The sequence below is a fragment of the Camelus dromedarius genome, chromosome 13 (genome assembly GCF_036321535.1).
Source record: "Camelus dromedarius isolate mCamDro1 chromosome 13, mCamDro1.pat, whole genome shotgun sequence".
NCBI classification, from domain to species: domain Eukaryota; kingdom Metazoa; phylum Chordata; class Mammalia; order Artiodactyla; family Camelidae; genus Camelus; species Camelus dromedarius.
This window is the reverse complement of record NC_087448.1, coordinates 26,418,624-26,445,826: the sequence shown is the minus strand read 5'-3', so window position 1 is coordinate 26,445,826 and position 27,203 is coordinate 26,418,624. Positions and strand designations below refer to the sequence as shown.

The window sequence follows — 27,203 nt, the reverse complement described above, 5'->3', positions numbered from 1 at the left end:
GTCTGACTTACCTCACTTAGCACAGTGTGCTCAAGGTCTATCCATGTTGTCACAAATGGCGGGATGTCATTTTTCTCATGGCTGAATAATATTCCATCATGTGTATATATACAACAGATCTCACTCAGCTTCATTCCTGGGTAATAACTAATGGTCTGTAAATTAGACCCATTGGTATGGTGGGCAAAGGTCTAAGCTTTATCTATATTAACCAACTGATTTATAGTATTAATATGAAGAAATATATCTATGGATATGAAGGTTTCCCATATTTTAACAGCAGAATAATAAAGTCAGTGATATTTACATAAATGAAGGTTTTACCAAACCCAAAGGGAAAAGAAAGGCTTCTGGTTTATCGTGCAATAATTCAAGTGCCCCTTGCATGCAGCCTCCCTCCTTTCACAGATAGACTTTCCTCCACGTGGGTGCCAGGGACACTTGATCCCACCGTTTCATGTTTGTTTTCAGGATCAGTTCAGTGATATGAGAATCAGCATAAACCAGACGCCCGGGAACAGTCTTGACTTTGGGTTTACAGTAAAATGGGCTTATTCCGGGATCTTCGTAGCATCAGTCGAAGCAGGTAAATCATAGATTCAGCTCTGCTGAAGTTTCTTTTCCTTTGTTGTCCTGTGCTGTTCAACCCCACCCCACCCCCACAACCCCAGGAATTCGTCTGTTTGATAGAGGAGAAAACACGTGAAAAATGCAGCAGTAAAGCAGGGCAGTGCATCCTCTTCCCAGAGACTAGTAGTTGGGGTTACAGAGTACATACTGTTTGTTCTCCTTGCCTAATTAATTTCAGTTTTGAAGAGTCTTAATTTTGTGACTTTTGCAGAATTCATTTATCAACAGTTTAGTCTTAATATTTGGAAATACTAACAAACAATACTTAATTGAAGATTCAGAAAGAACTTTCCCTGACCATCTGTGTCTGTAGTAGGTAGAGAGGTGCTATATATAATCAGTGTTTTCTGAGCATCCCAATATATCTATTGCCCGTGGACTCCTCAGGATGCTTTGGGACTTTTACAAAATTATCGCCTCTCCCTCACCAAGGGTTATACCAAATCAAACCCAGGAACTCCTAGCAAAATATTACAAGGCCTAAAATTAAAATGTATTCATGAGGAGTTCCTCATTTACATACTTTAACTTTATAAAAATGCGTTCTAATTCTGGTTATTCCTTTGAAATTTCAGAACTGCTTTAATTAGATAATGGTAAGTAGTGGTTTTAAGCTGTTTTAAGTGGCCCTGTTTTCTTCTCCATTCCAGAATGCATTTGGATTAGGAAGCTCAATTAAAGTACAATATATATTTCACATCTTTAACTTAAAAATAATTTTAAATTGTCTTCTTAGGAGGTTAATAAAGAAATTTTAGTGAACACATGGGTTTATCATTTCTCCTTTAAATGTTAAGGAAGATACATGCTACACATGGAATTTTTTTGTGGGGGGGAGGTAATTAGGTTTATTTACTTATTTATTTTTAATGGAGGTACTGGGGATTGAACCCAGGACCCTGTGCATACTAGGCACACACACTACCACTGAGCTATACCCCCACCCCCAGAAGTTACATACTATAGAATTAAAAAAAAAAAAAGCCTCCTTTGGTTGCTTTGTAATGTTGTAGCTACTCAAATATTTGATAACTTTAAGAAAGTTTGTGACTCTTCTCCACCTGAAAAAATAGGAGAAATGATTAAGAAGTCATTTTTGCCTTAATTTAAATAACAATGCCTAGTAGAACATGGATTTTTAAAATCAGTGATTTAATTTATTTTACTTTATTTAGGTAGCCCAGCAGAATTTTCTCAGCTACAGGTAGATGATGAAATTATTGCTGTCAACAACACCAAGTGTTCATATAAGGACACAAAAGAGTGGGAGGAAACCATGGCTAAAGCGCAGGAAGCTGGAAACCTAGTAATGGATATCAGGCGCCATGGAAAGTCTGGTGAGCTAGTTTATACCACTGTGTTTGGCTTTCTAAATTGGGAACTGGTCTTTGGCAAGTAGTCATAACAGCTTGCTTCAATAATTTTTTTTTCTTTTCATTTTACTTTTTTTATTTTTTTGGCTTAAAGATGTTTTGTGGTTATGTTGAGACAAATCTTGAATGATGCTTCCTTGGATATTCTGTCTGAAGACGTTTGGCTAGCAAATTTACTGAATTCTGCATTATTTATTGACTGATTTATATGCTGAGCTGGCTTTGAATGCAGATATCAACCAAAGGCTCTTGTCATTGTACCTGCATTTGGGAGTCATATAATAATGTTGAATATTAAGAATTGCACTATGGTTTCACTTTCTCTGCAGCACCTTGGCTGTAACTGGTGTAAGAGAGGACACAGTAGGTCAGTATCCTGGCTGTTCCTTCTGAAGGAACTTCCGATATGCATTTCACCATTGTGCTTCTTAATTGTTGAGGTTACATGGGGTGGGGCGTTAAGCCTCCCCAGACCTACCAACTTACGATATCAAAATATAATATCCAGTCCTGGCTTACAGAAGGATTCAGCAAATTTGCCCATCTTTTCATTATTAACATACTCTAATCCTGCGTTTTTGGAAGGTGGTCTGTTGATAAAAGCCCTAAACTCTTCATTTCTTTCACACGCTGTCTGATTTATTTGTCTTGTGTATGTGTATTTTGTATATGTACATTCAGTAACTTTGTTCTTTCCACTTCAACTTTTCTGTGTACTCATTTCTTGATCTTCATGTGACAATCAGACTGGGGCACAGACCAACCTTCCCTGCCATTTACACGGCATAAAACCCTCAATCTCACCAGTATGGCTACCAAAATTATAGGTTCACCTGAAACAAAGTGGATTGATGCAACTTCCGGAATTTACAGCTCAGACAAATCTTCAGATCTATCAATGACAACTGATTTCTCAGAAAGCCTTTGGCATTCTGTAAGTATTTTGAGAAGTGAGAGTATTTGGGTATAGCAAAGCAACTTCAGGTAGTGTGTGTGTGTGGGGGGGGATTTAGTTTGTTTGAACAATTTTGATGCTACTTTAAAAACAGATAATTGAATAAGGTAATTTATAGTAATGAGAGTGAAATATATTTTTGAAAAATCATAAGGCATTACTCATTAATACTTTAGAGTGATGGTGAGTTATATAATGGTAAAATCAAAAGATCTGATAGTGTTTTTTTGCAGGTGTTCCTTACCAGTCTTTCATCATTATACCTATCTCTCAGATCTTTGTGGATGAGAAGTAGTAATTATGTAAAATTAAACACTATAACTTTTCTATGCTTTCTTTACTCTTCGCTGGTGAAATAAGTATAGTAATTGTGTGCAATTTAAAGCCTCATGAAGGGGTTTTAGTTCTTGTGAAGGTGAGTTTGATGGGTAGACTTACATATGTGGTTGAAATAGTTTACATTAATTGATAAAAATAATTATGTAGACATTAAGTATCAAAGCAATCGTTAAACTTATATGTTTAAATAAGTGTTTATATTGATTCTCTACATACAATTGTTATCTTGAGATCCTCTCTTTTATCCAAAAAGGAGATGCTGCTACAATGTAAGAAAAGTTTAAATGTTAGAGGGTCCTATGTGACTGTTTTGCTTACTCATAAATATAAGCCAAATGGACTAATGATTATTTGGCCCATCATGTTTCTTGGAAAATTACTGACTGATTAAACTTACAGCCATCCATGCTTGCAGCTGGTCATTAATCCTTCCTCCAGTATTAAAGAACAATGAAAAAAATAGTTTCTATTATTTGTAAAAGGCTGTCAGGAATATATTAGTATCCTGAAAACCTCATCTTGTTAAAAGATATTTTCACCAAGGGAAGATGCATTATTAAGCCCAAAGTCCAAAGGGAGAGAATGCTGTTAACTGTCATTTTTATCCTCTCCAGAAAACTGAATCCAAGGAAATCAATGGCATTCCTGAGGAAAGCAATACTTTTGAATCAAAAGGTAAACAGTACCACTAGAACTTGCATTTATAATATAGAAGTCACAGTACTCAGGTTCTGCTGTTGTAAAAATTAATAGCTATGAGTGAAAGCAAAACTGATCCACTGCAAGTGGAAACTAAAAGGTTAGCACACAGATCCAATTGCAGCCAGGTGGAAGGGCGTTCAGTTCCAGTGTTGCATAGTCCAGGAACTGCAAACAGAGCTTTGGCAGTGTGTCCAAGAGCTCTGAGTGCTTGTGTGTCTAAGCCAAATAATTAAGACTGGTTTTCCTGAGGCCATGAGCCTTCTTGCTATGGTGTGCTGACAAAGGGAATCTTAGTTCAATACAAAACAACGAATGAGGTTTCCTTTTCCCCTTTATTGTTTTGAAAGGGACAAGCTTGGAAGCAGCTTGTAAGAGGGAACTGTCAATGACAATAACAGTTGTTGTAAAAGTACCCATTTGTAATAAAAAAGCAGACATAACATCTAGGGAAGCTTTGTGTTATGGAGTTATCCCTCTCTTTCTCCTCCTGGCCCTCTCTAAATGATTTAGTTATCACACACTACATGCTTTTCCTTAGGCATACAAAATAAATAAGAAAGATCTGGTCCACACAGGCAGGGAAAGAGACCCAGAGAAGAAGACACATCTCTCAGCGTGAAACTAGGCTGCCAGGCACAGGGCTGGGTTTTCACGGCAGACTGATGGCTTTGAATCTGCATTTGCCAGTTCTCAGCAATACCTTACATCAAAGTCAAACCGAGTGTATACATTTCCCCTCCTTTATGGATTACTTAACTTTGTATTTAATTTCTGATAGAGGGGACTATGTTTTAACTGTTGGACTTTATCAAAAGGGTTTTTAAAAGTGAACATGACTTATTTTTCCCTCATGAGTTTTTTTTTTTTTAATGATTAAGGCTCATCATATACCTAGGTATAACATTGCATTATTTCAACTCATTAATAGCCATGAGAGTGAACAGTTTTGTCGAGGTTAACATGGTCTAACACTGACTTTTATCAGCAAGAAGGACATTAAATTATTTCCAAGGTCTTTTTTTTATATATGTATTTTTTTAATTGAAGTATAGTCAATTTACAATGTTATATCAATTTCTGGTGCACAGCACAATGCTTCAGTCATACATAAACATACATATTCGTTTTCATATTCTTTCTCATCATAAGTTGCTACCAGATATTGAATATAATTCCCTGTGCTATTCAGTATGAACTTGTTGTTTATCTCATGATGTTTTAATCTAAGACATGCAGGTCCCGTTCTGCCAGTGACTCAGGCAGAGCCCCCATTAGTAACTATAGGGCAGGACACAGGCCCTGTCATTTGAGGGTTTTGTTTAGATAAATAAATACCAATTAGTATCAAATAATAATTGCATTTACATTTTATGAATAAACGGAAGTATAATAATCATTTGCCATAATCCTGAGACAGATCTGTAGAAGTCAGAATATTTTCTTTTTCTTTTTTATCTGATTGAACTCTGTTTGCTTTATTTAAAATTAGTGGCTGAAAGATCTTGGAAACTAGGGCAAAATAGTCTAGTTAGAAGAAAGTTTTAATTTTAGCATTTTTAAATCATTTTCTGGGTATTATTTATTTTCTTATCGTCTTCCCCATTATTTTTTAGTTCCTTTTTCACTTATGAACTCTTAGTTACAAACATTTCTTAGTTACAGGCTCTTAGTTACAAACAATTCTTCTTGGACTAAAAGAGAATTTGAATTGATTAACCTGAGCAAAAAAAATTTAATTTCTGTTTCCCCAAAGCTGCGTGATCTAGGTATTTCAGCTTCTATGAAACTATGATGCTATTTTCTAAAATTCATTAATCAAAATATTAGTTCCTTTTACTAATTGGAACGTAGTATAGATTACTAAAACTATGTGTGTCTTTGTGCATTGAAATAATCCCTATCTTCTATGGCTATTCTTTTTGTCATTTTAAAAATAATATTGCTACAGATTGGAAAGATGTATTGAGTATCATTTAGTTTTCCAGTGGTGAGAGATTAAAATGAATGACATAGTATTGATAATTTTTTTTTTGTATTTTCAACTAGCATCTGAACCTATTTCTTTGAAAAACTTAAAAAGGCGATCACAATTTTTTGAACAAGGTAAACTACTGAGCTAAGAATTCATGGTCTTTCATGGATTTGCTCCCACTCTCCAGTCTTTGCTCATACTCTGTGGTGCTGGGCGCTGAGCCTCTTCAGCTGGGCTGTCGTTACGACCGGGCAACGTAACCCATCTCCCTTCTTTCCTTAGGGTCGTCAAGCTTTTCTTACAGTTCATGGGTCTACCTCTGTGGTAATGGGTCTTTGCGTGCCTTTGTATACCTCTGAAGTTTTTTTTTTTTTTTTTTTTTTAATTAAACAAAATTGAGATGCTGTTTAAACACACACTTTTTACCACTGGGTGACAGTAAGAAATGAGGAATTTCATTTATACCTTACTGCTTCCTACAAATTGCATAAGATTAGATTACACCAACATACAATTGGCCGGCTTTTAAAGAGTCAAATTTCCGGTTATGGAAAATGCTCTTAGTAAAGAGCAGAGTTGTTTATTGCTACTGGGATGATGGCTTTGGAGTGTTAACAGGACTGCTCTGCTGACTTTGAAGTCAATTAAAAGTAAATTTTGGCCGCACCTGCGAACAAGCGCATTTTGCGAGCCTCTGTGTTGGTGTAGTTGGGCAGCGCTGCTTTTCGGTGTGCTGTGTGCACGTGGCATTTTCTCCTCGCTCACGTTTGTCTAATGCTCTGTCTCGTGAATGCAGTTCACCCTCTGTGTTTCGCAATCAAGAACTTAAAAGTAATAGCCAACATTTGAGATGCAGTGGCACGGGCAGTGGGGAGTGTGCTGCTGGTGTCTGAAATGTTACTGTTCCTTACTTTTAAGATTATCAGAAATATTTACAAACTTGCTTTATAACATGATACTTACTGGATTCATGTATTTTGTGTTAATCTCCTGATATTCTTCCTGTGGTGAGTTAAGATCTCTTTTTGACCATACATGGAAAGAGCATGTGCAAGGATCTATTTGTGCCTTAGTGTTTGTGATATTTTTTGGTTAAACAACTGTTCTTTTGTGGTCATTTAACTGAAACAGTACAATATTCTTAGCTCAAATTGGCTAAAATAAAGCAATTCCTTTTCTTTCTCCATCTTAATTTTCACTTACTTCTCTTCAACAGGCTATTTTAGGGAAGAATATTTTCCTAAATCTCAAAGCAGTTTTCTTAAAAATATGTGTAAGTGAAAAATTTGTCTGATAGCTGAGGTTTCAGGAAAATTAAAAAATACTGAATGTTAGTGTATTTTATGACATTTATTTTACATGTTTATAATCATTGTCCTACATGCAAACACACACAATTATGTAGACCCGCTAAGAATAAAAAAATAACACTCTGCCCATAAGTTTACACACGAAGTCTGAATATTTGTGTTTTAAATAATAGAGGAGAGGAAAATGCTCCTTGAACATGATGGTGGGTGGCTTATTTCAGAAAAGTAGCTCATTGGCCCTAAGACCTGAAAAAAATGTTATTTGCAGGGGTCACAAGGTAACTGAGTAGCAGCAAGGAAAAAACTGGGTTTGGTTGATACTGTGACATTTATAATTCTGTTTTTTCCTTCTATTAGGCCAAGCTTTGAGAATACTATGCACTTTATTAATAAAAGAACCCTGAAACCCCTTAGAAATACACCAGTGATCTAGCTGAGCATGTAGAGCTGGGGTGTAACTTCAGTATCTCTTTTTACTCTTTTTTACTGACTTTGAATTTGGAAGATACATAGCAAACAGATGGAACTAAGGAGAGAAACTGACTGTTGTTTGAAAAAAGTATTTTCACTTAGTATACTGGCATGGAAATAGGTAGTGATACAATTTTCTGAAAAGGATGATTTCATAGAAACAAAGACTTACGCTGTATTTTTTTTCTCTCTCTTTGCCCATGTGCTACAGGAAGCTCCGATTCCGTGGTGCCTGATGTAAGTCCTACTCATTTGGTGTTGGAATAAAGCAGGAGGCCTCGGTGGGGCTGAATTAGCACAGAGTAGCATTGCTTACCATTGTTTTAAGCTACATAAGAGTTTCTCCAGGAGTAAGCTTTCCGAGATGCAGAGACCTATTTTGAAATATGAAGCCAACTCTTGGTACAGCGTAGGTCAAGGGTGACGTGAATAATGTATGTGTGCAAAGGTGCTCCAGCCAGTATGAAGTAACATGTTCTCTGTTTGCATCTTTTCTCTTATAACCCGGCAGCTTCCAGTCCCAACCATCAGCGCCCCGAGTCGCCGGGCGTGGGATCAAGAGGAGGAGCGGAGGAGGCAGGAGAGGTGGCAGAAGGAGCAGGACCGCCTGCTGCAGGTAGAGCAGGACAGGATGGTTCGGCAGGAACTGGGTTGGCTTTGACTGTGTCTCCTGCTGTGTCAGCCTGCATTGAGAAAGCAACTTAAAAAATTAAAAAGCCAATAACCTCATGATTAACAAATCTTTTGATATGGAGCGCATCTTATATGAAACAATGACTTTGCCGTCTTGAAGATTTCCAGAGTCCTCCATTTAAAATTATTTATTAGCCCGTGCAGATTGGTTGAGTGTGTGGCTCTCTAGTTTTGTGGATTTTGTTATGCAGGAGAGGTGTGCGGATTTGTAAGCACTTCCACCTGTGTAAACTGTACACTAGGTCCGTTGTAGAGGAATTCAGTGCCCCTTACAGTTAGCTAGGGGTGTCGGTGAATTACAGGGTTGGATGTGGGTTCAATCCTGAGTGCCTGCCCTTTCTAAGCCTGCATTTTAGCTCAGAATAAGCTATTTTCTACTTCCGGGATGCCAATCTGATTGGGTAAACCAATATCCCTCTCTTTAAAGATAGGGGTAAAGGGTAGAGCTAGCAGAAATGTGAATGGGAGATTAACATCATTAACTTATTAATTAATTAATTAACTTGCCGTCTCGTCTTATAGGAAAAATATCAACGTGAACAGGAGAAACTAAGGGAAGAGTGGCAGAGGGCTAAGCAGGAGGCTGAGAGAGAGAATTCCAAGTACTTGAATGAGGTAGTACTGGACCACACCCTGTTCTCCCTTCTCTGCCTCGTTGGTGAAATTGGCTGTACAATGGGAGCTACACCGTTTCACTTGGCTTTTGTCACACAATCACCTATGTAGCGCTTTGAAAATACCAGGCTCTGGTTTGTCAGAATTTTGCTTTGATGTTTCCTCCTAGTTTCTCTGCAGTATCACTAAATGATTCTGTCAGTGGGCCCTAAGTGCATCTTCCTGTTCTGTGTTATGGCTCCACCAGCCACGGGTGGCTTTGTTAGCGATAATACCGTTACCATTATTTCAAGTGCAATCCTGGGCCAACAACAATAAGTATCATTTAAAACCGAACCTAGACATTGCTCTATGAAATTAGAGAAGTGCACGGATTTAGATGGGTTTCATTTCTCCCTGGTCCCATAGGAACTGATGGTCCTGAACTCCAACAGCCTGTCTCTCTCCACCCGGGACCCTGCCCTCGCCAGCCGGGGTGAAGAGTCCAAGGCTCCTGACACAGAGGGAACGCGGGCAGAGGAGGAGACCAGGCAGCAGCAGCACGAGGAAGGCCTGAATGAGGACCAGAGCAGGAAGCTGCTGGAACAGCTCACTCTTGAGAAAGAGAGGAAGCTGAAGGAGCAGCGGTACCAGGAAGAGCAGGAGCAGAAGCGGCATCAGGCAGAGGCCGAGGCCGACGAGCAGAAGCGCCAGGCAGAGAGAGAGAGGGAAACTTCCATCAAAATATACCAGTACAGAAGGTCTATCCCCACGGCCGAAGGGCGGGTGGGGTTTTTCAGTTGGCGTGGCTTCGCTGTATCCGTTCCCCACGTCCGAGGTACCGGATTTGTCCTGCCGCTTCCCACTACCCTCACTTTACACAGAGGAACACGAGCTGAGTGAAGCCATCCCGCTGTCAGTCTGATCCTGTCACCTTACTCCTCTGCTCAGTTTCCATATGGCTCCCTGTCGTGTTAGAACACCATCCAAAGCCCCCACCACAGCTGGAAGGCTTGTATGAGCTGGGTCTTGGCCTTCTGGTCTACCCGGCTTCCGACCACTCTTCTCCCTTGGTCACTTACAGTCCCACTGGCCTCCTTTTCCTTCCATGAAAATGTCCAACTACTCTGCCCCAGGACTTTTGCATTTTCTACTCCCTGTGCCCAGAGAAGTCTTCCCTCACGTATTTGTATGTCTTACTCATTTTCTTTAAGTCTTTGCTCAGGCTTCTTATATCACTTGCTCAGACTTTCCAGAATACCTTATCCGAAATACTTGCCTCTTCCCCACTCCTTCTCTCAGTATATATTTCCCTGCTTTGCATTTGCATTTCTTTTCTTTTTCTTTTTTCTTTTTTGAAGGGGGAGGTAATTAGGTTCATTCATTTATTTTTTTAGAGGAGGTACTGGGTATTGAATGCAGGACCTCGTGCATGCTAAGCATGTGCTCTGCCACTTGAGCTGTATCCTCCCCATTATGCATTTATTTTCTTATCTGTTAACCTGCCTGTTGCACTAAAATGTATTATGAGGACAATAAGTTTGTTTACTTCGGAAGCCCAGCCCAAGGACAGTACTGGAACAGTACAGCACTCAGTGTGTATTTGTGACTGAATGAACTGCAAATGTCTGTTGGTGGTAGTAGGTCTGTTTTCTGCAGGGGTTGATTGAAATACTTCTCTATGTTTAGTTTTTAACTCAGACTATTCTCATAAAGAGAGTAGAATAAATTATTCTGATATCGATTTCTTAAACTCAGGGCATTAAAGTCTAATATTTTGACCATAAACTCTTTTTTCATCTTTTAGGCCTATTGATTCCTATGATATACCAAACAGAGAGGAAGAATCTTCAGGGCTGCTTCCCAGTGACAGGTGTGTGGAGCATTTAATTGTAATTTGCCTGGAGTAGTTGGCTTCAGATGAATATTTAAGGGATTGCCTGGGTGTTCTGTGGGACTACTTTAGCTCTTTTGTGGGATACAAAGAGTTCCTGCTGGTTGAACTTTGTTATCAATTGGCTTTTTCTGTGTGACCAACTACCCCTAAACTTTGTGACTTTACTTATGATTTTGTGGGTCAGCACTTTCGACTAAACTCAATTGGTGGTTCTTTCAGTTGATTGGGTTCCCAGTACATCTACCACCAGTGTCCTAGGCAGTTCTGCTTTGGGTAGTTGACTGGCTGTCAGCTGGGCCAATGAGAGCAACAGGCCATGTGTCTTTCAACATCCAGCAAGCCAGTGCAGTCTTCTCTGCATGGTGGCTGGACAGAGAAAAGAGAGAGAATTAAACAGAAAAGTGTGCAAGGCACCTTGCAGTCTGAGGTCTGAACTGGCACAGACACCACTGCTTCTGCCACATTCTGTTATCTCAAGTCACAAGATCAGCCCAAGTTCACAGAGAGGAGGAAAACCTCTACCTCTTTATGGGAAAAGTCACAGAGCAAGGGCAATGGACACAGAAGGGCTGTGTTCATTTCTGTCATCTACCTTAAGGTTTATTTTAAAGAAGTTATAAGCAGTGGCGTAAACTTACCAAAAGTTACATGTGGACATCCGAAATGAGAATAGCCTTTCTCTTAGTTTGATTAGGACTACTGGTCAGTTTCAGAGAATGAAGATAGAATTTCAGATACCTGAAAAGTTACACATGTATTAAAATGTCCTAAAACATTCAATTTAATGCTTTAAAGTAATTTTTAAAATGCTCTGCAGGTTCAAAATCACTAGGGACTTTGGGCCTTCTAAACAGTGTGTCTATATATACATCCAGTGTATGACCATTAATTTGTGTTTTCACAGCTAAAATTTCTTCTTTAGGAAGTTTGCCTTACAGATAAGGAAAGATTCATTTCTATAGGCCATCAAGGTGTCTGACTAGGGCTCAGAGTAGACAGGGAAAAGAACAGGAATGTACATACAGCTAGTAATGGGCTGACATTAAGCTAGAAAAAAATTCTAGTGATGGATGACCTTATTTATAATGAATGTTCCTGGGTAACTGTAGATCATTAAAATGTGTATAGCTTTTTTTTTTTTAAGCTATGGGTTTATTTATATATTCAAATAAGCTTTTTAGCTCATTACTTTGAGAAAACTATTAGATTAGGAGAAGGGAAACTTAAGGAATCCTGGAAAATATGAAACACTTCCAGGCAATTGTGATTAAGCATGCACTAGAGGCATTAAGGAGTGCAGTTGGACATCATGTGTTAAAAGTATTCCTTTCTACATTAATACACATGAAACCTTCATGACTATTGTGATACATTGTATATTGCATATAATTATATGTTATATTGATACATTATGTCTGTTGTCTGCATATATGCACATGTGTGGTAATGTGTATTATGTATTATTATTCATTATTACTACTATTTGTAGTTATTGTGCCTAGGAGGGTGAGAGTGAGATCAGCAAGTGTTGACAGATAGACCTAAGGTCTATCATTACAAAGTCAGCCCTTTTCAGAAGCTGCCTGTGTCTGCGTGCTCCGGTACTTCTTTGGAATGCTAGGATAGCATTTGGGGAGTGGCTGTTTCAGAGCAAAAGCCCCACAGGTTGACTTCTTGACCCTTGAGCAGCAGCACGAAGGAAGTGTTGACAGTCTGATGTGAGGTGATCAGATGACAGAGGCTTCGTACAGCCTGGTGAGATTGAGATCTGAAATAGAAGAGAGTGAAAGCATTCAAGTTGTTTAAAAATCGTAGACTTTAACCAGGATCAGACTGGAGAGGATTTTCACATGTTTCTGTTTCTACCATCAAGCTCTTTTCTCTTTAGATATATCACTGTTTTCTGCTAGTTTGTACAACATGAAAAATTCCTTGGTATGAAAAGAAATTCAGCTTTCAACAGGCATGTGAAATAAATCAACTGCTTTAAAAAGTAATCTTTTTGGTGTTCTTACTTAATAAATATGAAAAGGGTATTCTTAATGTGACGTATGCAATATGTTCTGTGTTTTAGGAATAAATCCAGATCCACTACTGAGCTGGATGATTACCCCACAAATAAAAATGGTAAATGTGATTTTTTTTTCAAAACTCCTCTGCACGGTTGCTTAGTTATGCTATCGCACACTATGATCAGTATTTTTAAGGTCAAGATATTTCAGGTTCATTAAGATCACATAATTAAAATACTACGGATTTTTAGCATTTGCACAAGAACAAAATTATCTTGTGCTTGTTTTGGCTTTACTTTATGGTGAAGGAAATGCTGAGAGATTAAAATGGTTTTAAGAAGCTAAGAAAATATGTGGAAATTTTGCAAAGTGATGCTGATACCGTTTAGAGTTTACTGCTGGAGTTCGTCTTGCTGCCAAAGAATTGGGACAGAAAAGTTTTCTGCAGAGTATTAGGGAAATTGTATATAAATCTGAAATGGCATATAAACCTGAAACTGTATGTTTAAATGAGTTGTCAAAGAACTCAGAATGATAATGGTTTTATTAAACTTGGGAAAAACAATTTGGAACCTGGTATTTTTAGTATAACTTGTATTTACAGGGATGTGTAACTGAGAGAGGAGAAGTAATCAAAAACACCATTTCCAGCAGGGTTTGCATACCAGGTTTGAGGAAGTAGGGTGCTGGTCAGTGATGCAGGTGAGGATAGAGGTGAACTTGGTGGACGTGCCCATTTAAGTGGATGGCTGCTCCCCTGCTCCGGCCTGTCACTTCCGTGTGGGAAGATGCAGACCTGTGATTGCCAGCTCTTTCTGTTGTAACATAGAAGTTTAAAAAAAAAAGTCTGGATTTTTATATTATCTTTTGAGTGTTTGACAAGGAATTAAAAAATTTTTATAACCCTCTGTGAGCCAAACAATATCCACAGGCCCCAGCGTTCTGAGGGCAGCTAGTTTATAACCTCCGGCTGAAACCTGTAGAATTTATAGTTCCTGATAGGTTTTCTGACCACCCCTTTCCCTTAACTCATAGGACCTTCCATTATCTGGCCCTAGTTTAACTTTTCAGCCTATTTTGCTGTTTTCCCCATTAGGAACCCTTAACTGTAGCCAAATTGTTCTCTCAGTTCCCAACTTACCAGATGCTCTCTGATCTGGTTCCTCTGGTCTCACCTGTTTGGAGTTCCAGTTTTTCCTCTCCTGAACTTGTCCCTAAGCTATTATTAAAATGAAGGTTTAAGTACTTCAACCTGCCATGAAACCTTTTTAACCTGCAGTGATCATATTTTCTCTTGAACTTAAACACGTGACCTGTTTGTAATAGCAAATATAACTTTCTGAAATAGTCTTGTTAATATTTGTGGCTTGCATTATTAATCTGCTTATTTTTGCATGTCTGTTTCCTCCCCTTTACTAACTGTAAGCTCCTGAATAGCAGACACTAGACTTTATCAAACGTTTTCTTGAAAAAAACCTGAGTATGCTAATAAGGCATCTTTAAAATAGAAGACATTGAGAATCTGACCAAATTGATAAGCTATGTGTAATACAGGAGTGTAAACATAGGTGTGTATAATAAACCTTTGGTGGCCTTGTTCATTGCTTACTAGAAGATACACTAAGGCAGAATAAATTTTGAAAGAGTAACAATAGCAGTGAACCCTGAGAGTGAAAGAAAATAAATCCTTAGATAAAATTAATCTAACCCTAATTAAGATGGGGAGGATATTTCGCAGTTATGGATGTTTTACCAAAATCAGAAATTAATCATTAAAAAAATCTAAGGAGACAAAGCCTTCAGGATAAAACCTGACTTAACTGTTATTCATAAATTCAACATTCAAATTACAGATATGTCAGTTTCTTAGAGGAGACATAAGTCTGATACTACTCCTTGGTTATCATTCGGATTACTTAGCTATTTTTCAATTTCACAAAAGCCATTTTGGTGATGGAACATGCTCTCATTCCTATGATTTGGTCATGACTTATTCTGTGACTTAAAATCATGAAGACTCAAGTCATGCCAGCTGGAGATGCATGCACTTATGTCTTCTGTCTCTCCCCAGGGGGAAGGTATGTGTTTTGAAAGAACAGAGCTCCCTGTTCCCTTGCAGAGTTGTCACAGCAGGCATTTCAGTGAGCATGTGCTTGGTTGATTTTAATTTAGGAAATAAGGACATAGTGGAAGAGAAACTAATTCTAGATGAGCATTTTGTAATTTAATACTGCTGAAGTCGAGGCTGGCTATTTCTTTTTCAGGCGACCTCCTTGGTATCCCGGAGTGGGCCCCCTAGTACGCCTCTGGGTGTGGAATTGGAATTTCCAGGGCTGGGAGCCCATTACTTTATGGTCCTCGGCAGCAGTCTCATTGAGAACTGATGACATGCACAATGTCAAACTTTTTGCTCCACTGTATTTGGAGATTTACCCACTATTCCTTTTTTATATGCTAATCCTGCAGTTTTTTTATGTTTTTAATCTAGGAAGTAATAGATATGTGGACCGAATTGGGAGCAGTATCTCATCACAGAAGAGCTCCAAGAAGGAACAAGTTCCATCAGGAGCAGAGTTGGAGAGACAACAGATCCTTCAAGAAATGAGGAAGAGAACATCCCTTTACGATGACAACAGCTGGATCCGACAGCGCAGTTCCAGCGTCAATAAGGAGCCTATCTGTCTGCCTGGAATTATGAGAAGGTGTGTGACGTCCTCGGAATTATTTCCTGTTCTCTGCTGTGGGGCAGATATTTAATGTGCTGGCTCCTTTGGACAGAAGAGCTGTCACCATTTCTTCTCTTGTGTAAGATTTAGTGGAGAAAGAGGAGAGCAGGTGTCACTGGGGGTGTCCTGGAGCATTGATTAGCTGCCAGACACACGCCAGTCGCTCTGCCCACATCATCTCACTTAATCCGGGAAAAATGATTTGAGGCAGGGACAGTAATTGTTTTTCCATATGAAGAAACTGGGGCTCGAGCAAGGAATGCATTGACAAAACCACATGGCTAAGAGGTTGCAAAGCTGGATGTGGAACTCTGAAGGGAGGGGGTGGGGTTCAGGCACTTTAATAATTTGTGCAGCTCTCGGTGCTTTCTTGGATGCTGAACTTAAAAAATTAAACCTCTGTTTATAACGAGATAACAGATTGGAATCATGACAGAGTGTGGACACCTAATCTCTGTAACTATAAGGAAAATATATGGATATAAATTAAACAGAGGTGAGGGTTTGAACTAGACAGATGCATCTGGGTGAATGAATACTGGAGGTACTTTTGTTTAGTGTTTCCACAGCTGACAAACTGAGGAACAGATAGTTCATAGAAAAAGGAACAAAGTCAATAAGCATGTATCAGATCAACACTACTCCTAAAACAATGATATACCTGGTTTACGGGATGTGTAGAGAATTAAATGGTTGATTAAATCTAGCGTTGACAATTGTATAAGGAAATAGGGGTTCTTTTTCCCATCTGGGTGGGAACACATTTTTTGTTTTGATTTTGGTTTTTGTAGTATTTATTAAGCAGAAATTTTTGTCTATACCATGTGAGCAATTTAGTTTCTGGCACTTTATCTTCTGGGTATATTTGGATAAGTATGCACAGATATCTCAAAGGATATACACGATAGCAAAAAAGAGAACAATCAGAATATCTACTGATAAGAGTGTACTTAGTGCTCATTAAGTAAGCAGCAGCACACTGAAGAGTGGAACGCTACGCAGATGTTAAGGAATGGAAGAGACATTGCTGCATAATATACCCCCTCAACATGAGTAGGTTAAAATAACAATTCATTACTCCTACAATTTTGAGTGATGGCTGGGCAGTTCTTTGCCTGGTATTGGTTAGGGCATATTTAGAGCTGAGGTTGGCAAATTTTTTGTGTGTGCAGGACCAGACTGTAAGTAGTTTAGGTTTTGAAGGCCACATATGTCTCTGTCATGTATTTTTCTGTTGTTATTTTTTATGACTTAAAGTATAAAATGCCCTTAGCTCATGTGTTGTGTGTATCCTGGCAGAGGGCTGGTGTAGATGCTCCACTGGGAGCTCAGTTAGGGCTGCTGGTTGGGAACATAGGCCCCTCCACACAGCTGCTCAGGCTCCCTCGTGACATGGCACCTGGACTCGGAGGAAACCTTGCAAGAGTATCAGCCCTAACATGCAAGTGTTTATTAAACCTCCACTTGTGTCACATTTGCTAATGTCCCATTAACCAACATGTCGCCTGGCCAAGCCCACAATCAGTGGACCACACACAGGTATGGATACCAGGAAGATGATCCACTGGGGGCCACCAAAGTACCATCTGTCACCTGCACTGACATGAAGACAGTTCTAAGAAAGCACATATTATGTGGAATAAAGCAAGTTTATGAAGAATCTGTGTTGTGGAATAATCCCCTTTGTTCAAGAAAAACACACGAACATGTTATGTATGTATATTACGACATGGCTATACTTATTTAAATTTGTATGTATATGCAAATATGTGCTTGCATATATGAAAAAAGTCTAGAAGGATACACAGTTAACGGTGGCTACTCGGGGGACTGGGGCAGGTAAATTGTAAATAAGAGGTGGGGGAACCTTACTCCTCCTTCAGATACCCTGCTGTATTGCTTGGCTCTTTCTCATCATGATGATATAGTACTTTTATAATTTGAAAAGAAACATGTATTTCAAACTTGGGATAAGAGAGAAAGTTTAAAAAGTAATAACAAAATTGACCAGGTAGGGAAAAAAAAAAACGTAATTTGGAGTCAAACTTTGTAGATCAGAATTGATGTTAAGCACATAACTTCATTTAAGAGAGGTTTTCCAGAGTTGTATTTAAATCAATTAGTGAGCTAAATGCTATTTTACCTGCATATTCAATTTAAGAGAAGTGGCTGGAGAATGCTTCTCTATTGTGGACATTAAATGGTTGTTTCATTTCCCAGTTTAGGGCAGAGAGTGGATGAGGGCTGCGCAGTAGGAATGACCAGGGTTACCTTGGGATCAGGGAGACTTTGGTTTGAGAGCCAATACCACCACTGATCAGCTCTTTTCACTAGCTAGTAAAACTGGGCAAGGGACCTTCTATGAGATCTGAAAAAAAAAAAATCATGTACTGTTGTAAAGATTAAATAAACTTAATATTTTTGTGACAGTGTTTTAATACCTGACATATGTAAGTGCCTAAAAAGGTGTTTTTTTGGTTGGGTTTTAAAAAATTAAGATTGATAAGTCTAAACAATTGAAGATTTAACGGATGTGTGTATGTCTTCTCTATCCTAATATTTTGTCTTAAAATATTTTTCTTAGTATTTTTCTTTCTACTTTGGCATCTTTTTTTTTTTTTTTCTGAGCAGCAAGTACATGAAAATAAAAATAAAGGAAGGTTAACTGAGTATGAAACATCATGATGCCTCTCATGAAAGGCAACGTTAGTGGTTAAAGGTAATTTTATATGTAACTGGACTTGTTAGATTCATACCTGCTCATAAAATACATAACATGGATATTTTAATGACTGTCGTGGTGTTAAATAGATGTCTAATTGAATGTGTTTTATAATGTTGATGAATCCTTTCTATGTTTCAGAGGTGAATCTCTGGATAACCTGGATTCCCCAAAAACTAGTTCTTGGAGACAGTCCTCTTGGCTCAATCAGCCTTCAGGGGTCTACGCCTCTTCCTCTGTCCAAGACTTCAGTCGTCCCCCACCACAGCTGGTGTCCACATCCAACCGTGCCTACATGCGAAACCCATCCTCCGGCGTACCTCCTCCTGCAGCTGGCTCCGTGAAGACCGCCCCACCTACCCCGACACCGCGCAGCCATTCCCCTGTGGCTCCACAGCCACGCAGCAGGTGAGGCCCTTTGGGTTTTTGCACTTCTTTCCTTAGTCTCGGGGTACTTTTTCATTCAAAATTTCCCAAAATCTTGTCCCAGCTTTCCAATGAAAAAGAAAAACAAGCCTTTTTGAATGTGTCAAGTTCAGTGTTCCTTTATCAAATCAATGAAGAAGGCTTCTTTAATATCACCCCATGCCAACCCAAGAGCATTTATAGATGCCGCCTGAAGCCACTGGAGGCCTTAGAAATGTTTAGATCGTTGCCACTGTCTTGTTTGCTTGTGCCTGGGGTCAGTGTCTTAGATGCAGACGTACCTGAATAGTTCTCACTGGGGAATCATAAAAATACACAGTGGCTCATGAATGTATAACAAATTTATGAGTAAAAGCCATATTAGAAAAGGTCTGGCAGCTTTAATGAGACTATGTTATAACTCATTTTATAGGAACTGAGCATAGAAGGAAAACCTTATCACCAAGCTCCATCATCTGTGGAACTTTTAAGGAGGCAGATTAAAAAACAAACAAACAAAAGTCTTAAGCCAGATAATGCTTCGGGGGGTTTTTGAATTCCAAAACCATTGTTTTTCTCTTATCTGATTTGCTGACACCTTGGTCAGACAACCTCACCTGAATTCTGCAGGTCATATGCTGCGGGAACGCTAAGCGTTACAGTGAATGATCGTGACACTTGCCTTTTGGTTTGGACTAAAGCTCAGATGATCAATGTGTGCAGAGCTTTAGATCTCTGTGGCTTCTCCACAGATCGGTGATGCCTCCCGAAGCCACATACAGCAGTGTTTCTGCTGAGACCTGAAGGGAGTTCTGTTGGCATATCCTGCCTTTGGTCACCAATGAAATACTGCAAAGTGGAAACACAATGATTAATATTGGGATTTTTTTTTTTTAGCTATCAATTAAAGGATTTTGTTACATGAAGATATTTCATATCCAGCTAAAATGTTACTGTGTCAAGATATATAGAACATGTATCAGGGGGTTTGAATTAGGAGAAGGGATGGGGACTTAGGGTAAATTTGGAGGGAAGATGAGGGCCATAGAGATGGGGGAGGGGAGGGAGGAGAGAGAACCCATTTCCTTACTGAGAACCCCACCCTCAGAAAGCAGAAAGAAGGGGCTGGGGGCTTTTCTGCCCTGAAAAGGTCTCTGTCTAGAGCACATGGTGCCCATGAGACACCTATGCCCTTTCCAGTGTCACTGAAGTGCTGTGCCAGTCCTGTGGCTGCAAAGATAAGAAGTAGCCTTCACCTTTCCACCTGGGAGAGGAGATAAGACTTGTAAACAAAGGAAAGGAGAAACTCACCTTCCCTGTCTCAATGGTAGCTGTCGAGCAGGCAGTTTTCATTTTGTTCTACACAGAGGCAGTCCTGCAAGCCAGAGGCACAGTCCGGGAAGCACTGATAACTTCCGCTTAACTAGAATATCTGGTAAATGAGAAAATAAGGTTGAGATCGTAGGTTGAACAGACTTGCAGTGCCTCTTGGAAGAGGTTGGGGCTGCTGTTCTGATGGGCAGAACGACACGATTCGGGTTGAGCTTTGGTGGATTTACGTGGCAAGAAGGCATCGGCTGGATGAGAGGAGAGGGAGGTTTGCTGAGTACAGATGTGGTCCGAACGGGATAGTGGCATGAAGTGCAGGGGGGACTGCTGGAACTGTTCACATGTATGAACAGGTGTCGAGGGTTCCAGAGCCTTCACAGAGATCCTTCGAGGCCCAGTATAACCAGGGCATGCTTCGGTTGGCTGGTGGACGTTTCCCTCCCACAGATACATAAAGACTTCCTGGAGAACCATGATCCATGTTAACACCAGACGGTGACTTTTAAATAAGAACCTTGAGCTGCGCCGATGAAAGCCTCCTGTCCTTGTCCCGCGTCTAGGTCGGTCAGTGGGAAGCGCGTGTGTTCCTACTGCGATAACATTCTGGGCAGAGGAGCCGCCATGATCATCGAGTCCCTGGGTCTTTGTTATCATTTACATTGTTTTAAGGTGAGACCAAGCCGCACAGCCTGCAGGCCCCGCACCGCTTGGCTGGGAGAGCGCATGGCTTCTTGGCGAGCACTGGGTGTGGACATGCCACTAACAAGCTAGGCGCTGGCTGTGTCGGTCTGTGCTGCACCTGGAATCACACACTGCCTGTTACTGCTGCTGTGTCCTCCAACCTTGAACCTGGTTTCAAAAATTAAGCCTGGAAGCACTGTGCACTTCCTATCTCATTTGCTAAGATTCTATAAGTAAAATTTATGGTGCATAAATGCTTTCTCTAAGATGCCATCATAGGCATATTTAACAAGTAGCTCACCAAGGTGATTAACAGCATGGGGATGGGCAATTAAAAGTGTCCAAAAGTCTAGCTATGAATAGGGAGAGCAGGGAAGGGAAAATTTTGCAAATGCTTTTTCAGTTGCACAGCCTGCTTGCACCTGAGGTGATCTTGCACATAAGAAAGAATTAAGGCTATCTAATGACCTTATTTTGCAGTATCTGTCTTTAGAAACACATCTGTTTATTGAACTTGTGTTGGGCTGGTCCAGTTGTTGATCCCAGAGTCTTGTGGACCTCAGCTTATTTAAGCTTGTGTGTCTCTGGCTTGGGTTGTTCCCAGGCAGAGCAAATTACTGTTTGAGCACGTGGAATCAAACTCCCCAGCCTCGAAGGGAAAGCGCACATGTGAACACTTGTCACATCAGCGCTGTGGGGATGCCCAGCCCAGACGGAGAGCCAGAAACCCAGTCTTCCTGCCATCCCTCCCTCCCGCCCTCCCTCTGCTGCTTACTTCCTGGGGCGCTTTGTCCTCTGCCAGTTTCTTGGGAGAAAGGAAGACTCAATTTCTTTAAGCCAATCAACGAATCATTTCTACTTTCCTGGTATATTTAGAATGAAATCTTGGCTCTGAGAATCGGCTTTATGAATTCTTTAATGTCTCATCTAGCAGGCTTCATTTTAATCTAATTATCCTTTGGCCTTTTTTTTTTTTAATTTCTTTGCTGAAATATATCTAAGAGTTTAGAGGCTGCATTTTGCTCAGTTTTTTTTTTCCCCCTTTCTGGGAGTGCCCCAAGATTTCTTGAGCTAAGTATGGATGTTTCCTTTTCTTGTTTCTGTTCTTTTGTCTCCCAGTGCACGGCCTGTGAGCGGGACCTCGGAGGCTCTTCCTCAGGAGCCGAAGTCAGAATCCGAAACAGCCAGCTGTACTGCAATGACTGCTATCTCAGATTCAAATGTAAGAGAGCAAATCAGGGAGAAAATTTCTTGCCTTTTACGGAGACCGCGGGCTCCCATGCATTTCATTGAGCCTGCGACCCTCTCCCCTTCAAGCTCCCTGCCCTAGAAGTCCAGGTTTTAGGAACCTCAGTGTGTCCCCTTCACAGAGGGTCCCGTGAGTGGGTCAGTGCTCAGGGTTCCAGCCACATGAGAGAGGGGTTGTGGGGACAAGGAACTGGAGAGTCAGGACAGTGCACGGTGCTGTCTGCTCAGGGTCTGGAGAAAATTCTAATGACTCAAAGAGACCAATAAACTGAGACAGACCATTCAAATGAATCTTCTGTATAGACTCTAATTTGTTTCTTGGCTAAGGATTGGCCCCTCATCATTAGCTGATTTCTGTTATTTACCAGTGGGCTTTGATTATATGATTTAGAATATGACCAACTTTGAAAACAGTGGTTTAAAAAGATAATAGTAAGTTTATGCTTTGTTGCTATATAAAACAGACCACCAATATATATAATATTCTAAAAAGGAGAGCATTAATTCTGATTCAGTGTTTCAGTGTCATTTTTGGAAAAATTTAGTTTTTTGAAGACTTCACATGCTACTTTGTGTCTAAGCATGTTTTCATCTAAGTATGTTGTAAAACATAGGCTGCATATTGTTCATAGCTACATAAAGAAAACCATTACTCTTTATATTTTGATCCTTGATGCTGGTAACATGTGTTTCTTCCTTATTGTGAAAGGGTGTTTGTTACAGGTGGTATCAGCAAAACCATATGCTTTTGAGCTCTGAGGTATTTGTATGGCCTTTATGTGAAGAGTGCTTTGGAAGTGGCTTAAGCCCAGTCAACTCTCTTTTATCTGTCGGCGTGTTTTGAGCCTTCTTACCCCAGTGGTCCAGTGCCTTCCTGGATGCCACCACGGAGGTTGGAGAGTGCCAAGGCTGGGCGTGGAGCAGGGGTGCGGGGAGCATGTGTATGTGTGTGGGCTTTTCTCTCGAGTCAACATTCCAAAGCCAAATAGAATTGATTTTTGGAATCATCATGGAGAAATCTGCCCATGCCTTTTCTCTCCTCCAGTACAAATAACAGAGAGTTGAGTGTAACCTGTTTCTATATCAGCAGTTCATTTTTCTCTCCATTTTTTTTTGCAAATGAGGACTTCCAGAAACCGGGAGGCTGTGATTTTTGCCTCACTTTAGCCTAAGTGAGTAACAGGGTTACTCTCTACCTCGTGGGGTTGTTCTCTGCGTGGTGACTGCTACCTATCGCAGGTGGCGATATTGCAGTGTTTCTGAATCTAAGCACTTTTCTCTCTTCTCTCCTTGCCTGATCAGCTGGACGGCCAACCGCCATGTGATGTAAGCCTCCACACGAAAGCACTGTTGCAGATAGAAGAAGAGGTGGTTGCTGCTGATTTAGATCTATAAATGTCTATTGTATGTCCTTTTGCTTTTTTTTTTCCTTAAGAAATAACACTTTTCCTGGCCTCTTTAGAGTACCTCAGAGCATTATACTCTTTCTTGGTAGAACCTGTATTTTTGTTGTTTATTTATAAGAAGGTAATTATGTGTGTGTGTGTGTGTGTGTGTGTGTGTGTGTGTGTGTGTGTGTGTGTGTTGGGGGAAGTACAGTATTTCCTTTCTGAATTCAGCATCCTCAAAGCACCAGGGAAAAAAATAAGAATATCGAAATATTTTTGAGGCCGATAATGATCTAATTTGACTTTCTAGTGGTGTTCTGAAGAGGGTTATTTTATTGTTTTTTTTTTTATCGGTTCTGAAACATTATTTGAAATAGTTAATATAAATATGTCACTGCATTTGCTCTGTTTATTGTCATGTATGCTAAATTAATGCAGGACCATGTGGAAAATTTCACTGAGATCCACCCCCAAATTTGCTTTCTGTATCCTTCTTTTCATCTATGTAATATTGCAATTACAATTTTTTTTTAACTTACCTAACATTTTACTTGCTTGATGAGGGGAGCTCTGTTTTCTTCACCAGAATTGTCGCTAAGCAGTTCCCAGTAGAAAGTTGCTTCTTTTCATTCATGGAAGATCTTCATGGTTTGTATGCCAGAGGCTTTCTCCAGAAACTAGTGAGCCTTTCTGTTCAACTGCATTTGTAAATAAACTTGCTGATGCATTCAAGGAGTGGTTCCTTTTCTTCTGTGTGTCTGTCTGACTATCCTTCCAACCTTTTTAATCATGTTTCAGTGTGTGACTTTTCTGGATATTATATTTTATTTAGCATCTTTCCTGAGGTACAAGTTGACATACAGTAAACTGCACATATTTGAATTATACAATGACAAGATGTGACATATAATATATATACACACACACACATATACATATATATATATATGAAATCCAGGAAAGTATCACTGTAATCGTGATACTGTTTTTCTGGGAAAATTTTAACAAGGAACTTTATTTCTATTTTTGCTGGAAAGTTGTTTTTGAATGCAATGAATTTTTATGGTAAGAGGTAAAGTGAATGGTAAATTGTTGGATGATGTGCATAGAATCTTTACATATTCTTTTGTTTCTTCAGTGATAAAAGGAGACTATAACAGTAAGTTTAGAAAATCTATAGGGCAAAAAAATATATACTCTAATGTTTTAGAAATCTGGAGTGAGTGTGCAAGAATATAAAACTTTCCGTGTTTTGAGCAAAAACATAAATTGCTTGGATCCTTTATAATAATGAAACTGGAGTAGAGAATTTCAGGATATGAAAACCATACTGGAATAGGTTAGAAATATATGAAGCTCCAATTAAAAATTTAGTTCCCATTTTTATTTATTTATTTTATTGAAGTTTAGTTGATTTACAATGTTGTGTTAGTTTCTGGTGTACAGCACAGTGATTCAGTTATACACATATATTTATATTCTTTTTCATTATAGTTTATTATAAGCTATTGAACATAGTCCCCTGTGCTGTACAGTAGGTCCTTGTTATCTATTCTGTATACGGTAGTTTGTATCTGCTAATCCCAAACTCCCAATATATCCCTCCCCCATCTTGTTTTTATTTTTGTTCAGTATTCTTTATTTCTGATGATTAAGGTAATGTGTGTTTTTTGATGAAAATTTATCAAGTACCTACAGCATAAGGAGTAGAATTCTCAATTCCAGACTTCAAAGACAAGAGCTCTGTTTGAACTCATTCCATACATAGTTCCTGTGTTCCTACTTAACACTGGATTGTAAATTTTTCCATGTTCTTAAAATCATTTCTATTTATTTTTATTACTGGTTGCATACTGCTCCATTGTTTGGTTCTATTAATACTTAGTTGATAATTCCTCTACTGTGTATATCTCAATTGTTTCTAATACTTAGCATTTTAATATATAGAATATAGTTATATATATATATATTTCTAATGTGAATTATGATGGACTCCCCATGATCATATCTATTTCTTTATATTTATTTTCATAGGCATGCGATGATTGGCTCAGGATTAATCATTTTAAGGCTGTCATGATACATATTGCCAAATTGGTTTCCAGAAAGATGCTACCAGCTTAGACAAGCTTCAGGTCTGTCCCCGTGGCTGTCTGCCCGCCACCTTACCACGTTCAGCTCCTCAGGACAACACTAAACTTTGACTCTTCCCTTTCTCTCATGCTACATCCAATCCATCACCAAATTCTGTTGCTTCACCTTTGAGATACATAGACACGCTATATAATCTGCCAGTGCCTCATTCTCACCACATTATGGTGTTGGTGGATTGACCACCTCAGATACTCAGTTGGGGCTTTCATGCATACAGTTCCTAACCCAGTTTCCGGTGCCTAGCAGCCTCTCACTGTCCTGATGTTTCTGTCTGTTTACCCAGAGGGATGGACTGAAGGAGGGCTTGGAAAGCCATCCCCAGGGCATGTTCTGTATTAGGGGTATAAATTCCCCATGATACGTTAGGAGCCAGAACTGCGCTGCCCAGTATGTTGTGAGTTCCCTTGATCCACGTGGTGCTTCCCATTCACCACCTGCCCTGTAGTTTCTAGGGGACCCTCAGAAGGTCATGGACAGAAAGGTGCTGGGGTTGGAGTACACGGGCTACTTCCAGGGGCAGAGCCAGCCAACTGGGTGGCAGTTCGGTTCTGCCGAGTTCTGGTACACAGACTTTGGGTCTCTCAGCTGAGGTCCAAGCCATGGTCATGCTGCCTTATTTCACGCTACAGACAAGCTTTGTTTCTTAAATATGATCCATAGTTCAATGTCAGAGTAGCTGATTGAAATTCCACACACTCCCCACACCACCAGAGTCTAGTGTTGCCAGCGTTCGATCTCTGTCTTAAGGATTTTCATCACTTTCAGTGTCTTCATGTATCCTTTGTGGGAAGCAGGGAGAGGCCAAGTCAGAAATTGCTGTCTAGATGCCAGATTAAGACATAAGAAAGTTCTACATTTAAAAATTTCATAAATATTCTTGAAAACTACCTCTTTATGTCCTTGACTTAAAGAGGCAGTCAGTACAGATATATTCTCTAGCCACTGATTTCTTTGGTCTGCACATTGAGAAGTGTGTGTGTATGCGTATGTGTGTGTATGGTGAGGAATAATCCCCATTTTCCTCAGAGTGCTGGGTCCACTGGGAACCTTTACAAGAGGCAGGGATAAAAAATAGCAGCTTCATTTCTGCTGGCAAACACCCTACTTCCTCCTACTCAAATTGAGCTTAACCACTGAGTAGCCAAGAGAAGAGATCTTTGTCCTCTATGTTTGTGGGAGAACCATACAGAGGGGAGAGGACTATGCATGGCCTGTGGGCAAGCAGTCAAAAGCCAAGGTCAAAGAAGGCAAATTCTAACATTCAGTCTGTTCCAAAGATGTAGTATTTCTCACTCTTCCCCCCAATGGGGAGGAGTGAGTGAGCAGAGTAGAGAGAAGGGATGATTTCTTCAATATTTTTGAGAAATCAAGTATTTTTATTTTCTGGGTAGGCATGACAGAAGAGAAGGGGAGAGGATGGTTTTACCCTCTATAGCCATGAAAACCCGGGGCCTCTGCAGTGCTGAATTCAGCATGAAAATTAAATTTGTCCTGTTCAAGAATGTAATCTTGGCATTCTACTTAATTTTCATTTAGATCATGGAGTGCGAACTAGCCAAAAACAAAAAAAAAAAGAGGAAAGAAAGAAACTAGCTGGATGCC

At 39.7% G+C, this 27,203-nt stretch overlaps 1 protein-coding gene and 1 non-coding gene across 12 annotated transcripts in view; one reads left to right on the top strand and one right to left on the bottom strand.

The window, feature by feature from the left end:
- The window catches only part of LMO7 (LIM domain 7), a 189,766-nt gene extending 165,587 nt beyond the window's left edge, over window positions 1-24,179 (top strand). For 6 of the 11 annotated variants that reach the window (XM_064493074.1, XM_064493071.1, XM_064493073.1 and 3 more), the window contains 16 exons: window positions 472-586; window positions 1,806-1,967; window positions 2,750-2,937; window positions 3,912-3,972; window positions 6,046-6,102; window positions 7,964-7,989; window positions 8,264-8,368; window positions 8,968-9,060; window positions 9,469-9,800; window positions 10,847-10,912; window positions 13,011-13,063; window positions 15,437-15,650; window positions 18,538-18,804; window positions 20,691-20,799; window positions 21,931-22,033; window positions 23,362-24,179. In XM_064493074.1, the coding sequence (XP_064349144.1) occupies window positions 472-586; window positions 1,806-1,967; window positions 2,750-2,937; window positions 3,912-3,972; window positions 6,046-6,102; window positions 7,964-7,989; window positions 8,264-8,368; window positions 8,968-9,060; window positions 9,469-9,800; window positions 10,847-10,912; window positions 13,011-13,063; window positions 15,437-15,650; window positions 18,538-18,804; window positions 20,691-20,799; window positions 21,931-22,033; window positions 23,362-23,384 (1,974 nt within the window). In that variant the 3' untranslated portion in view covers window positions 23,385-24,179. The remainder of the gene's footprint in view (window positions 1-471; window positions 587-1,805; window positions 1,968-2,749; window positions 2,938-3,911; window positions 3,973-6,045; window positions 6,103-7,963; window positions 7,990-8,263; window positions 8,369-8,967; window positions 9,061-9,468; window positions 9,801-10,846; window positions 10,913-13,010; window positions 13,064-15,436; window positions 15,651-18,537; window positions 18,805-20,690; window positions 20,800-21,930; window positions 22,034-23,361) is intronic. The other 5 variants (XM_064493072.1, XM_064493070.1, XM_064493075.1 and 2 more) reach the window with 2 other exon arrangements.
- Window positions 1,501-1,572, bottom strand: TRNAT-AGU (transfer RNA threonine (anticodon AGU)). The gene has a single exon. It is a non-coding gene; the product is annotated as a tRNA-Thr (tRNA).
- Window positions 24,180-27,203: the final 3,024 nt, after the last annotated feature.